Source organism: Triplophysa rosa, linkage group LG6 (assembly GCF_024868665.1).
Source record: "Triplophysa rosa linkage group LG6, Trosa_1v2, whole genome shotgun sequence".
NCBI classification, from domain to species: Eukaryota; Metazoa; Chordata; class Actinopteri; order Cypriniformes; family Nemacheilidae; genus Triplophysa; species Triplophysa rosa.
Window position 1 is genome coordinate 8707661 of NC_079895.1, and position 14939 is coordinate 8722599.

The 14939-nt window shown below is 38.8% G+C and overlaps 1 protein-coding gene across 2 annotated transcripts; it reads left to right on the forward strand.

Moving 5' to 3' along the window:
* Positions 1-41: 41 nt before the first annotated feature.
* efhc2 (EF-hand domain (C-terminal) containing 2) lies at positions 42-12707 on the forward strand. 2 transcript variants are annotated; one of them, XM_057336900.1, is made up of 15 exons: positions 42-787; positions 890-1078; positions 1166-1316; positions 1403-1626; positions 1708-1959; positions 2585-2692; positions 3334-3472; positions 4680-4845; positions 6555-6697; positions 6827-7023; positions 7099-7232; positions 7625-7819; positions 9497-9589; positions 9683-9785; positions 11594-12707. In XM_057336900.1, exons 1-15 carry the CDS (start codon positions 746-748, stop codon positions 11744-11746), a joined length of 2289 nt encoding a protein of 762 aa, XP_057192883.1. In that variant the 5' UTR covers positions 42-745; the 3' UTR covers positions 11747-12707. The 2 variants fall into 2 exon arrangements, with proteins under 2 accessions (XP_057192883.1, XP_057192884.1); XM_057336901.1 differs by having other exon boundaries at positions 3334-3466.
* The last annotated feature ends 2232 nt before the right edge of the window (positions 12708-14939 follow it).

Here is a 14939-nt window from a genome sequence, read left to right on the forward strand (position 1 = left end):
CTGTGCCGTTTAGGCCTACCATAAGAACTTCTGAGATTGCAGATTCCTTAGTCATCCATGAGAAGCGTAAAAGGCTTGTAAGGGTGGGTTTGTATAGCCTAATTTCAACCCCTTAGGAAAATTATTCATGGTTTTATTGTAGTAAACCATGTTTTTGATGCGTTGATTATAATTTGTATTAATATAGTTTTACTACGATGGTTAAACTATGGTTAATATTCTTAAGTCACTTTACAGTATGTCTAATAATAGAACAGAGTTCACAGAGTAGTGGTGCAGTTTTTATCTGCTGTATGTTTTTTTTTTTTATTAGAAATCGATCAAGCTAGCAATGACGCAGGTGTCAAAGCTACTTGACTGATTAGCAGCATTGACAAGGACATCAAATCGATAATAAGACAGCGTTTATATGTAATTTAAATCGATCAATGAGATACCGTTTATGTTTAAATTATGACTGTCTGATTTATTCCTGGTTGTCTTAATTTACATTTCATAGTCGTTATCAATCATAGGGAGGACCGGATAACGTTATGTTTATGATTGGCCTTGTTGCTGATATAAATGTAAATGATTAACGTATTTTAAAATCAACGTACAGAAACAAAACACTTCACGTAGCTATCACGTGATCCGCGTTTCGTTGCTTAGCAATCATATTTGCAAACACATTGCTGCCTTGACAACCAGTTGTCCGGTCTGAAGTCCAGAGTTGAGGAAATTACATTATCGCCTGCAACTAACCATGGCGTTGTCGATGCTGCCTGGAAATTCAACCAATAGAAATGTAAGTAGTGTCAAAATGACATTTTTGGTTTTGTTTTAAAAATTACAATTATTCTGTTAAATAATGCTGAATTGAAAAATGTATTTAATTTTAACTTTAAAGCTTGGAAGAGACAAATTTCACAAGTCTCAACATTTTGATTATTCAAACGGAGTACCCTTGATGATTGGGGCAGAAAAGCCTGGCATTGGAGGGGAACTGCTTCTGGGGCAGAGGGCAAGACCCAAGTATTCCCTTTTTCCTAAGGGGGAGGGTAGTGATGCCCCAGCATGGGTAGCCTTTGACAAACAGGTATGTCATCATAAAAGGATACTCAGTTTTGTACCAAATGCTATCTAAAAATATTCTTATAACTAATAATTATGTTCTTACATGAAGGTCCTGTGCTTCGATGCGTATTTCCAAGAAACTGTTCCTCAAAGTAGGGAAGAAAAATATAGAGTACGAAAGTGTAAGATTTACTTCTACCTGGAGGATGACACCATACAAGTGGTGGAGCAAGAGCTCAAAAACAGTGGGATCCCCCAGGGTAAACCCTCAAAGATGTAGAATCCTGACTATTTAACAAGCTATTAACAATCCTGTTTAAAATAATCCCTTTTACCTCCTATGCAGGGACCCTGATACGCCGCCACCGAATTCCTCTCCCACCTCCTAAACATGACTGCTTCTACAATGTGCATCATTTTAAAATCAATCAGGAAATAGCGCTCTATTCCAGGACCTTTATGATTACAGACTGTGACTCCTTTACACACTTCTTCTTGAGGAAAATGGGTGTGCGCCTAAAGCCCAGTGTTTCAACGCCAGCTGATCCCTATACCACCCATCGACAACAGGTGAGCAAGTGTCTAAAATGCAAAAACAGTATTAAAAAATGCTGTCTCAATGTTCATTTAATGTTTCTTTGAATCTCACAGATGGAGGAGAACATGAATCCATTGCGGCCATATGAACGAATAGATACTCTGAAGCAATTTTTGGAACTTGACTCCAAAGTCTTGCGCTTCAGTTGCTATTGGGATGATACTGAGAGCATGTTTGGAGAACCACGAGAATTGATCTTGCATTATTTCCTGGCAGATGACACCATAGAAATTTACGAAGTTCACTATCCAAACTCCGGTCGGGATGCTGTTCCTAAATTTTTGCACAGGGGTAGGCTACCTAAGGTTAGTAGGAAAAACCATCCTTAATACTTGTTTTTCAGAAAATGTAAGATTTTTTTACACCACTTGCATTTTTTTTCTTTCTTTTTTTACATTTAAAGAAAATGTTATAAGATTTCTGATTTAGCAATTAAAAGAGCTAAATATTAAATATCAAAATAAGTGATGTTCTCAATGAATGGTCTTTCAAAAAGTAAAATAGAAATGAGTCTTCACTGTGCAATGCAGCTTGTTCCACCTTTAGACATGCTTAAGTGGTTATCAGTTCCTCTCTCCTCTTTTGCTCAGACAAATTTCTTCATTTTCTGTGCCAAGCCTTTATCCAGACTGACAGGGCTGAAGGAACTTCCCTAAAGCAATTTTCAGTTTCCTCCCTGCTTGCTTTTTAAATTCATTATGAAAGAAGAAGGGTTTCTTCATTTTTTTTCTCCACTTTCTCTTGCTGTGCTATCAGCAAGAGTGTTGCCTTTCGTTAAATGTCATCCTAAAGGTTTATTGGAATCCCCTAGTGAGAAAATAATTCTGATCCCATTTACAAATTTGATTTGTCCTTGTTATAAATATCATCCGTTGCATCCTGCCCTTTAAGACAGATTGCAATTATTTCTCAATTGTTTCCGCTGAACAGCATGCTCCTACTCCAAAACATCAGCCTGGAGAAATAACAGACCGCACAGTCCTTAATGTATTTGGACCAGTCGCACAAGGAGGGCGCTATATTTTGGATAGTCTTAAAGTAAGTACAGAGTAAAATAATAGTTTAATTTCAAATTAATTTTTTAGATGTTTTAAATGAATTTAAAGGGATAGTTCACCCAAAAATGATTTCTTTGTTCCACAAAACAAAAGAAGATATTTTGAAGAATGTTGGTAAACAAACAACGGTATACATATTCTGTATAGACAAAACTGATGCAAGTGAATGGGTACCACCATTGTTCGGTTCAAAATATCTTCTTATTTTGTGTTCTGCGGAAGAAAGAAAGCCACACAGGTGTGAAATGACAGGAGGGTGAGTAAGTGATGACAGAATTTTCTGTCTTTAATAGACACAAAGGGGACAGTTGTTGACTTGAGCCATAATGTAAATGTGGTTATCATAATTTACATAATTTGATTTTGGAATAAATTGTAGCAAAAAGTTCATGTTGAAATCAGTGATGTTTGATTTTTCATATGACAGTCTCAATGAAATCTGATTGCTGCCTAGGAGTATCATTTGAGATATTAAAGAGATCTCACTTGTCATTTACTGACGAAGACCTTTTATTTACACTTGTATATTTATTTTGGTTTTGTATATAACCATTCTTGTTATTTAATTTAGTAGACATGTTTTAATTGTTGTAATAAAAAAACTCCACTGCCATTTTACAGACTGGAGCTGTAGAAGAGGAATTCTACAAAGACAGTGATTTGACTATCGGTGGCATCATTAACGTGTGGGGTCGTAGGGTGCTGATATGTGACTGTGACAACTTCACTAAAGAGTATTATCGCTCCAAATATGGTATTGGTGAGTTGTTTCTCTAAAAGAGTTTTGCCCTTAAAGTGATAGTTCACCCAAAAATGAAAATTCTGTCATTATTTACTCACCCTCTTGTCATGTCAAACCTGTATGGGTTTCTTACTTCCGCAGAACACAAAAGAAGATATTTTGAAAAATGTTGTTGACCGAACAGCGATGGAATGGTTTTGTGTCCATACAATAGAAGTCAATTGCTGCCACCGCTGTTTGGCTAGCAACATTCTTCAAAATATATTCTTTGGTGTTCTGCAGAAGAAAGAAAGCCATACAGGTTTGAAATGACATGAGGGTGAGTAAATGATGACGGAATTTAAATTTTTGGGTGAACTATCCCTTTAAAGTTGATATTGCCATTATTGGGACTTTTATTATATTTCATAACATATAATAAATGTGTATATATAGTTGATTATATATATACAGGTACTGTATATATACATTTATATATCTGATTATACTCACAGGCTGTGATCATTTCCAAGTTTTGCCAAGAGTTAATGGCCACATGATGTCAGCATTGAGTTTAGATATTACTCCCACATCTGTGACATGGTTAAAACATAAACTTCTTTTACTTTGCTCTGTATAAACAAAGTCTGTGCAAAAGCTAGTAAAACTGAAAAGCCAGTTTACAAAACGGAAAGCCAGTTTACATTAGTATTCTCTCTCAGTGTGGTCTGAAAAGCTGTTTATTGTTTTCAAATTCTTTTTTCATGCCTGTGAATAACCGTCATAGCTGCTTGGTTTAGTGTACTGATACAGAAGACTGAAAGCAGAACTGATTGACACTTCAAGGTTACTCAGTTTTAGACAGCAGATATGAGCAATGGCCAGCCAGCTTCTTTATCTTTAAAAGCCTGGACGTGAGGAGCATACGAGCTCCGTGCCAACAGTAACACAACACGAGTGCGTGTGCATCTGTCCACGGCTTGTGCTGCGTTACGCCGACTGAAGAGATCACAACATTAGTTACACATGAGCCTAATGGAGCCAGGTTGACACAAGTTCCTGATGGAGCACTTGTTCGCTTTTTGGGGTTCAAGGGGTTACAGATTGAATTTATGTGGATGAATCAAACACTATACAGTGTCTGGCCTCGCTTCCTTTTCTCCATACTCGCGTCTGCTTAAATCTCTGGTGTAGGAGCTGGTGGATGATCTCTCTTTTGATCTTTTCTTCTTGGGTGATTTCATAGAGGACTTTACGCCTGTCTCAAACAAGGCCCTGCCCCCTGCTAAACCATCCAGACAGGTACCGCCCTACACTGGATTTGGATCTGAGGAAGACTCGCTGTGCTCCTGTCAGGGTTTGTTGCCCAAGCCGCCGCAGAAAGACTTCAGGAAGCTGATGGAAAAAGACAGGTATCTAGTATTCTCAGCCTCAGATGATACGTATGATGCATATTGCAAAAGGAATTTAAAAAGTCAGTTTTTTATTGTATTGCACTTACAGTCTTCACATATGGTTGCCCTTTATAAATAATCAGCCTCTCAAAGGCATCCACGTGATACTTCCAGTGTAGAAGATCCTTTTGCAAGGTGGTTTATTATTAAACATTGTAATTACAGCTTAACTGTGCTTTGCTTCCAAAAGTAGCAATATCACACTGCAGATTATTTTCTTCCTCCTCGGTTTCTTTGGGAAAACACGATGTCAGACGTTGGCAGGAATACAGTTCGAGGAAAAACAAGAAAAATCTCTGAAACATGTTTGTTTAACTTTATCTTAATAAAACTTTAATAGATTGAAATAAAATCAGCTTTTTCGAAAGGACAGAACTACATCTCCATGTAATAGGAAGAACGTTTCTTTAACTTTCTTTAAATGAGGACAAACCAAGAAAAACCAACACCAGTCCTGATCTGGTTGCAGTTAGTGAGTTCATTAGCATAGCAAGGAAATGTTGCAGGTGCATATGCAGTTGAATACTTGTGTTACATGCAATAGTCTATAGGGATGTCTCAGGACATGATGAGCAAACAGGAGTCAAGAGTTATAGCTCAGCTGGGCTGGTTTGTTGGCCGGGGCAGGCACCTAAATCAGATGGAGTGTCAGGATGGCTGGACCTTGTGTGCTTGTATTAGATGTTTAAAGTTAAAGTTAAAGAAATAAGTGCTATCATATCAGCACTTTGGGTGGAGTAATAGCTTTTGTGTATTGACCTAGCAAAGCTCTACAAGAATGTTTTAAAGGGGTCATATGGCGCGAATACGTGTTTTTCTGTGTCTTTGGTGTGTTATAAGTTGCCCGTGCATGTATTAGACACGTAAAGTTGCAAAAATTAAAGTGTCGGAACAAAAGATGCTCACGAAAGCTCACCCAGACCTGCCTGAAACGCCTCGTGTAACCACACCCCCACAAATCTAGGTCAGTTCGTGGTATGATTTGACTAAGACCGCGAAAATGTATACGCAAGTAAGGTGGGCGTACCTGTCAGTACAATTGCTCTGGAACCTGATGTTCCAAATATGGTAAAAGGCGTTACATTTCCGTCACACGCTTGCAGTATTTGACCAATCACTATGCACTGGTTAACTGGCCAATCATAGCACACCACGCTTTTCAGAGCGATGAGCTTTGTAAAAAATCTGCGCGTTTCAGCGAGGCGGGGCAAAGAGGAGATACAAACATGCACGGTATGTGGAAAATACAGCGTTTTTGAACCTTAAATCGTGTATACACATTACATTACATCTAAAACAAACAATACTATTCGTTTTAACCCTGTCATATCACCTCTTTAATCTCCTTCGATAAAGAAGCGAAAACGTGACGACATCTTAGCCCTGTGACAGCCGCCATAGCGTTTTGAAAAGGAGGGGGAGGGTGGAGTGAGCCGTTGGTTGCAGTTCGCAACCTCACCACACGATGCCGCTAAATTTCATACACTTAAGGTGAAGTTCGTATTTCCCGTGCCACCAGAATCTTTAAAAACAGATATTTTTAAAACGATTTTCCCACTACTCCCCCTGTCTTCCATTGGTTGGACAAACATGTAGTCACACACCACACTCATGCTAGTGGTTTAGCCTTTGTACGATGGTTATCTTTTGTTTCAACTCTATGTTAGGCAAGGCCTGGTGAGCAACGTGTTGAGATTTGTGGGCAAAATGCTAACAGACAGCCCTATCGACAAGGACCGTGTTTTCATCATTTCCTTCTACCTCAGTGATGACACCATAGCAGTTTTTGAACCTCCACAGAGAAACTCAGGTACTGCAGTACTGTTCGGTTGAATTCAGTTCATTGTAATGCGGTTTAGTTTAAAGCAATCCTTGTTTCAATCATATAAACAAAGTATAGATTGTGCTGTATGTTCATTTAATTCCTTTTGTTCTGAAGGTATCATTGGGGGTAAATTCTTGGAGAGAAGCCGAGTAAAGAAACCAGGACAGGAGCTCTTTAAAAGCGAGATGTCACATTATTTCACAGCTCAGGATTTGTACATCGGAGCTAAACTGCATCTGAACAGTCAGCCCTTCCAATTGATTGATGCTGATGAATTTACATTCAGTTATATGGAGCAGCATGCAGAGGAGGTAAAACAAAAATCATCTGCAGTTTTCGGCTTCATCCTCCACAAAAGCCCTTCACTTGATTTCTCAATTACTTAGTTCCCAAGGTCCAACGTTGGCACCATTATAAGCAAGATAAAGTCCACCAGTGAGGAGCAGAAGAAGAAAGTAAAACAGTTTTTCATGATGAGTGATCCAGGCAACACTGGCTTCGTTCCATATGAGTCATTCAGGTAAGAAGCTAGCCAAAATACATATATAAAAGGAATGACAGTGGCCCGGTGCAAAGTAATTTGTTGTCGCCGCTAAAAGTGGAAATGGAAATGACAGCATTGCGACTTTGGACCAATGAAATTTTACTGTGGATGGGCTGGCCAGTGTGAAACTGCAGAAATGAAAACCCAAAATTTACTGCGGCTTGTTGTGTTCATTGCTGGGTGGGATGTGAAATAGATTACTTGTGGTTGACCTGCCGGACACAATGGCTCCTAACACACACATCATTGTTTTACTACAGAATAATATACAAGTCAAAATAGTAACAATCCCTGTAAACTATTTAGAGTGACAGTGAATACAAACACTGAAGTCCTCTAAGTTTCAGTTCATTTCTGTTTATTTACAGAACTCTGCTGGCAGATATGGGCGGTCAGTTGTCCGAGCATGAGATCATGACTCTTGGTCGCACATATTCACTGCGGGAGCAGCCGGAGATGGACGTGGGTCTTATGCTCGCTGTGGCTCAGGATCAGCTGAAGAAGAAACACTTTGAGAACTTCTCAGATATGGTGCAAGCTTTCACGCATGAGGATCGAGACAGGTTGGGCTTTGAGATTTCCTCTATATGATGAGCAGTCTCTCACTTTCAGATTCAAGGCCACTGCGTAAGGTTACCTGTCGTATTGCGCACTTGCAAATGCTAGCTTAAATCTGCATTATTTAAGTTTTAAACTTTTAAGTTAAACTTTAATCAGAAATGATCTAACACCGTCTACACCGGACACGACAAGACATGACAAAAGACAATAGAAGCCATTATAATAAAAAAATTGTCCACACTGTATGCAGCGCAAAGCGACACAACAAACCCATTAAAAACAGGCATTTGTTGTGTTGCGTCACGCAGCTCGCAGTGTAGACAGGGTGTTCGTTTTGTCTTAATAGCTTTCTGTTTCAATGTGCTTTTTACTTTTAGGAATACTGTAAAAGTATATCGACATGGCCAAATGTTCACATTACAAAGTTACCATTTGCATAAAAATGTATTCATATCAGGCGTGCCACACATGTCCTGAAAAGTAAAGCCAAACCAATTCGATCGCCCCCTGGTAGCTGGCTGCAGTATAGGTTCTAAACCCCACCATTTCTATGTGAACGAACGGGAATCACACCAAACAAAAAAATCCCATTGCACTTCAATTATATTTTTGCCAAAGATGGTATCTGTCATTTTAGTTAGTTCTTCTCACGCTGATGTATCTTCAAGCGTTCGTTTTTCTAATAAGTTTGGTTTTAGTTGGTTATAAGATGTTATAAAAATTTGGTGCCAATGGCCTTGTGGTTAGTGCACCGACATGTAGTGCCAGTGCACTTGCGGCCCGACTAGAGATCGATTCCCGTCTCGAGCGCCCTTTGCCGGTCCCACTCCCCTGTCTCTATCCAATGTGTTCTTGTCTGCTCTCCACTGTCCTAGCCATTAAACGCACAAAAGCCCCTAAAATATATCTTTAAAAAAGGGCGTGGTAACATGATTTCTTGTTTACGATCGAGTCATCGGGGAATATGGGCGAAACCGTGCTCATGCGCAGACTGATGTCTTTGGCACAATATATCAGTGGCCATATTTCGGACATTTTGGCTTCACCTTTCTACAGTGGAAGTGAACAGGGCCGCTTTGTCCATCTTTTTTACTGTCTACAATTCCCCAATGTTCTTTAAAGACACACCGCCAGGGCTATTCGGAGAGTCATGCACGCATTGATGTTGATCACAAACAATTCCAGTGAGGTAGATAGACCATCAATCTGCTTTAGATCGAGGGGGCGCGATTAGTTCCAGAAGTTCAAGTGAAGCATTGGAAACAGATGAAGACCTGTGGCATGTTGCAGGCAAGGGAAATAAATGGAGAAGGTTTCCGACAGGTCAATGTGCATGTCCTGTTCACGGGGACATGTTGAAAGATATTTTCTAATTATGTTCTAAATGTCCCGTGAATAATGAGTTCAGAATGTCTTTAGCTGTCTGTGATGAACTCAAGAACAGAAGATTGTTGTCAATAATATTTTTTTACCTATTATCTTATTCTATTGTGTTTTTGTTGCATGGGTCAAAATGTAAATATGTGTATCTTGTAAACAAAATATTGTAAATTGAATATCTGTCTTTTGTTTCATTGTAGTTTCCGTAAGAACTTTAAAGAATGACTAAATTGCTCATTCTACCTCCTTTGTATCTTCCTAAATATAACCCCTTTCTCTCCACACAAATGGTGCTGTAGATCAGGACATCTCTCCTCTAAAGAGGCACGGATCATCTGCAAATCTTTTCGCCTGCCCCTTTCCGATGACTTTCTAAGAGCCCTTCTCAAGAAGTAAGTCTCAACTCATTTACAGTAACAACGTATTTACTTCCATCAATCAAACATACAAAACACTGTATTTTACATTCTCTCGTCTGTTGACAGGTTTCAGGATGAGTCTGAAAAGATTGACTACCACGCCTTCCTATCAGGTCTCAACTGGAGAGAGAACCCCGCCCCTGCTGTGCTGCCAGATGTCACCTTGAAGGTGAGTAACTAGAAGATTTCATCCTAGACAAACAAATGTCACACAAACAGAGAGGGGGTTGTTTCAATGAATATTGTGTTCAATGATGTTGTTGTTTGTTTTACCACCTGCTGCTTTTCTTTTGGCAATAATAGTGTTCATTGCAAAAGCAATTTATAAGCCTTAAAAGGACAGTTTACCCCAAAATAAAAAATAATCTGTCATCATTTATTCAGCCTTGTGTCATTCAAAACATGTTAATGATTCTTTCTTCTGTCGAACATAAAAGAAGATATTTTGAGGAATTGTCTCCGTGATTTTGTGTCCAATGGAAGTCAATGGGGGTCAATGTTGTTTGGTTACCAACGTTCCTCTGAATACTTTTTTGTGTTCTACAGAAGAAAGAAAGTCCTACAGGTTGGGAATGACATGAGAGTGACACATGGTCAGGTTAGACCGCTGGTGGTTTGTACATAACTTGCAGGATTTTGTGCTAAAATACTGCATGTATAGTAGATTGACTATAGATTGTCAAAGTAGTACCAGTGGTCCAAATGGGATGACAGCTAACATCCGTACATTCTGTTACCAAATACTGTTTCTTCTTTTAGACAGCATCCTTTGTCATTTGCCACATTCATTTGCCCATTAAGAGTGTTTGTGGCAGGGTCCAGGCCCCGTATAACCTGTGGGCCCCACATGCTTTGAGCACCTCCAAGCCTCATCTCAAGTAAATCAGCCTTGGGAAAAACCCACTCAACAACTACTCTGAAGTGGAGCTTTTATTACAGAGCAGTAATTTAGCATGCCTCCTTGGAACTTAAACAGAACCAGCTGCTCAGAGACTCACTATGAGAGAAGCTCCAGCTCTGCATGGTCCCAACCAACCAGCAGGGGGAGTTTGTTAGTATATCGTTTCCTTTGCCGTCTTTCATATTTAATTGGGTGTAGTTGACACTGACAGTATATAATGATTATAACTTTCAGTGTAGAAGAAAAATATTTTTGGATTTACTCACCCTTATGCCATTTTAGGTGCATGGCTTCCTTCAATTAACCACAAAATAATACTTTTATAATAAAATGCTGTCATTTTTCTTATATGGGGGTCAACATGGTGAAGCTCCAAAATGCACTTCATTCCATCAATCTAAATGACTCCAGCAGGTTAATATACGTGTTCTGATATGAAACGATACATTTGTTAAGGAAAACAATTCATATTTTGAGGCTATTTAGCGATCATAACCACATATGTAAGCATACAGATCAGCACTCTAAATTAAAATATGATGTCGTATTTTAATCCGTAATATCAAATATCTTTGGTTCTTGCATGTCTTGTGATGAAACACGCATATGACAACTAGGCTTGAGACACGCATGTCATTTTCTGCCCTGTCACACACATCATTAGCAAATTATGAGAGAATTTTTATGTTTGGGGAAAATATTTCGTTAAGCCTTATGACTATCTGTCGGTGTATTCCAGAGTATCGAGTCTTCATCTCTTTCATTAAAACCAGATGAATCTATGAGCTGCGTGAGAATTATGAATGTTACATATGAGCAATAAAAATCTCATCTGTTGCAGTCCTTTTAAAATGATGATTATGGACCTGATTTACTGAAAGACGTTGAACATTTGTCATCCTTTTTTTTAAATAGCAACTACAAGACATTTACCATGTGCTTAAAAAGTCCAGCCTGATAAATCTCTCTGTGCACTGTAATTTGCAGAGACAGTAAATGAGAGTCCCAGCTAAACTTTTGTGCTCCGTGAACCTCTGAGAGCTGTTTCTCCAACCCTGTTGTGCTGTTGTTTTTAGTTTGATGTCGACTGGAGAGGGGAATCTGCAGGCCCTGCAGTTAAAACCATCAACTACTTGCTTTTGCTGGAGGATGTGTTTGGTAGCACCACAAACTTTGAAAACAACCCAGTGGGATCCTCACTGGCACCACAACCAAATCAAGAAATTTGATCAACTGTGTATATTACAAAGATTAAATTTGCATCGATGCGCATTGTTGTTTATGTTCTGCATGTTACAATATTATAATCTGTCATCCTTCGTTTGTACCTTTCAACTTGCCTTTGAGTTTTACTTAAAACCATGCTAGAATGAGAGCTATTTGGACCAGACCAGCGAGGTGCTGTTAAAGATTACGCAGTTACAATCTAAATCAAACCATATTTCATAGACATTCACAGACAGACAGACAATCATATTCGCCGTGATTGTGTGGATAAAGTTGTCAATGAAATACGAAATACGATGGCTGCCAGGGAAAAGAAAATTGTTAAAAATGTTAAAATTGTACGCCGTTCATGGTCCAAATGCACATTCCCCAAAGACCTTATTTAAAGACCTGTTTATTCAGTCTCTCTAATTTATATAGAGCACATTTCCCCTATAGTAAAAAGGAAAAGGTAGAATAGAGTTGATTGGCTGTTCTCGCTCTCATCTGGCGTGTTATGCAATTGTCAAAGTCTGACGCTGTATATAAAAAGACAGGTCGAGCGTGTCTGTAATCAGAGCTTTGCGATCAAGGCCTCCATGCCTGGCCAAGACAGAAGAAGCACATTACATCACCCCAGCATTATCAAGTCTTCATTTCTATCCTTCACGCTTACTAAAATATTAGCTTCTGTCTGAGAGACAAAGGCTGACGCAGGACCTGGCTCCAGTGAATGGGCAATGCGTTCCAAAACGAGATGAATTTGGCAATACTTTACTATTAATATTTTGGTTCATATCGTTTCTGTCTGCAGCCTCACCACATTCGTGGCACTCTGATTAAATTCTTAAAATCCAGCATAGAGGGTTGTTTTTATTGTAGATGATATAAAAGCAAAATGAGGTTGACAAACTGGACATCTTACGGTCACGTGGACTTCACGGCACACACTCAGCGTTCATCTTAAGTCCACAAAACCGTAAGTGCACATCAAATCTGCCATTTGGGAAAGGGCCAACTATTTCATTACTTGCCGGATAGATTGAGAAACCTCTGTTTATGGTTTTATTATTTCCTGGATCTTGTTTAATTGATGTTTATTCAATCTCTGGAGTCTTTTACAGTTTCTGCTCAGGAAAAGGTAATAAAAGTCTCGGGGGGCAAAAGATCTCCAATGAAATTTTTAGAGGTCCATTGGACGTGGCTGAACACTAGTATAACAGTCAAAGCCATGGAGATGTATTGCTCTGGTTATTGAAACACATTTATAAGCCAAAGTGACTTGTAGTACACATGCTATTGGGCAGATTGGCGATAAGACTGCAGTAACATGACATTCTGGGATTCTGAATAGATAACCTAAGAGGTTCCATTCCCATTACATATTTTGCATAGACAGAACAGATATATCACTAATAGAATATATCACAACAACTGCCACTTGATTGAGATTAGGAAAGTGTTAATGTGATGGTTAAATATGGAGACGATGATGCTTTGACAGCACTTAAAGATGAAAAATGAATGCAGACATAATGCTTGGCCTTTTTGCCATTGGTTAGACAAAAAGATGGAACCAGGATGGAATTAAGTCTTTCCCAGAATTTTAGGAGGTCAGGACACAGTCATGAGGTACACATGGGTAAACAGTCACATTCTCCCCACTTTTACATGTAAAAACACCTTTACTGAGCTGAGCATTACCTCTAATAATTGAATACACACAGAGATCTTAATGAGGCTTGAATTCTTCACCTACTGGATCATTCTGTGTTCTCTTCTTATTTTCATGCAAAAACAGTTATATTAGACGGTTTTGAGTCTAGACCTGGTACAGTGATCAATGTAAGGTTGTCTTTGGCAAGTATTGTTTAGTAAGAGGAAGAAAAGTTTTTCAACACAGGCTGAAATTTAGGACTATGAAACTATTTTGCGTTCCCCGAGGAACTCATTTTTGAAAGACAGCATGTTTTTTTACAATCTAAATCACACCAAATTATCAGAAGAGCTTTATGAGAACTCATTGAAGTTCGAAATGAGACTTGTAAAGGATTGCAGGATATCAAATCCTGGACTCGAAAACTTGCTTTGTGTTCTTCGCTCGAAAAGCATGTCTGTTGTTGGTTCGATAAAAGCATATTAATGTTTTAAAAGGAATACAGACATGCATCTGAATGAATAAATACTGTCATGGGTGCAGTATAGTACAAATGGGCTCCCCCCACTGTCCTTTTTAGATACTCAACACAGACACCACATATTTGTCAATAAAATGGTAGTATACACTAAAACAAATAGTTTGAAATCAGGACATAGCTAAACTGACAAATGAAGCCTGTTAATTCCCTAAATACAGTACCTGTGCCCACATCAAATGGCGATACGATTAGAGCTGAAAGAATAGTGTTGAAAGACTTCAGACGCCCCCGGATCCAATAAAAGTATCTGGGCATCCAGAAGAAGCTTGTGGAGGAAATCTCTGCTAAGGTCATTTTGCTCAGGATGACATACCAGGTGAACTTCTGTCCTATTTTACCTCTCTTTCTCATAGAAAGGATTCAGAGAAGTGCTTTATTTTTACTCTATGCATGTGTGCAATATCCGTTTGAACATGAACACCTTCCGAAAATACACTGCTGGTTGTCGTGTAATTCAACCCTGTTGTTATGATCAGACCACTTTGATTTAGCATTGTGTTAATGTACTTCAATTCAGATTCTGGAGTGGTGAGCGGCAGTGTGTGAGCTGAAGCTGTTTGTTGTTAATTATGGTGTCGAGAGATAGAAGGTGAGAACATTTGTGAGGTCACACAAGACTTCCAGGTAATTATGTGGACTTTTGACCCCAAATTTGTAGCACGGCCAGTGCAAGCGTATAACAGTATCTGATCATAGTTGTTGCAAGTATTTGCTATTTTCTGTACAGTCATCGTTGTTCATGAAAACCCTTGTATTAAGTCATTTCATTGATTTTTGACTTGCATACATTTTTTTCAGATTTAACATCATGGAAACTGCTTTATACAATGTTGGTAAGCTCTGATTATCACATATTTCTACCACAAACCTTTAGTTCCCACTTGGATGAAGTCCATGTTTCAGTTAGAGTTTTCGTCCTCTTGTGCCAATATTTGGGGTAATTTAATTTCAACGTTCACCCCCCCACTGTCATGTTAAAATCACTTGTGTGGAAAACATTTTCTGGCTATAGAAAGAC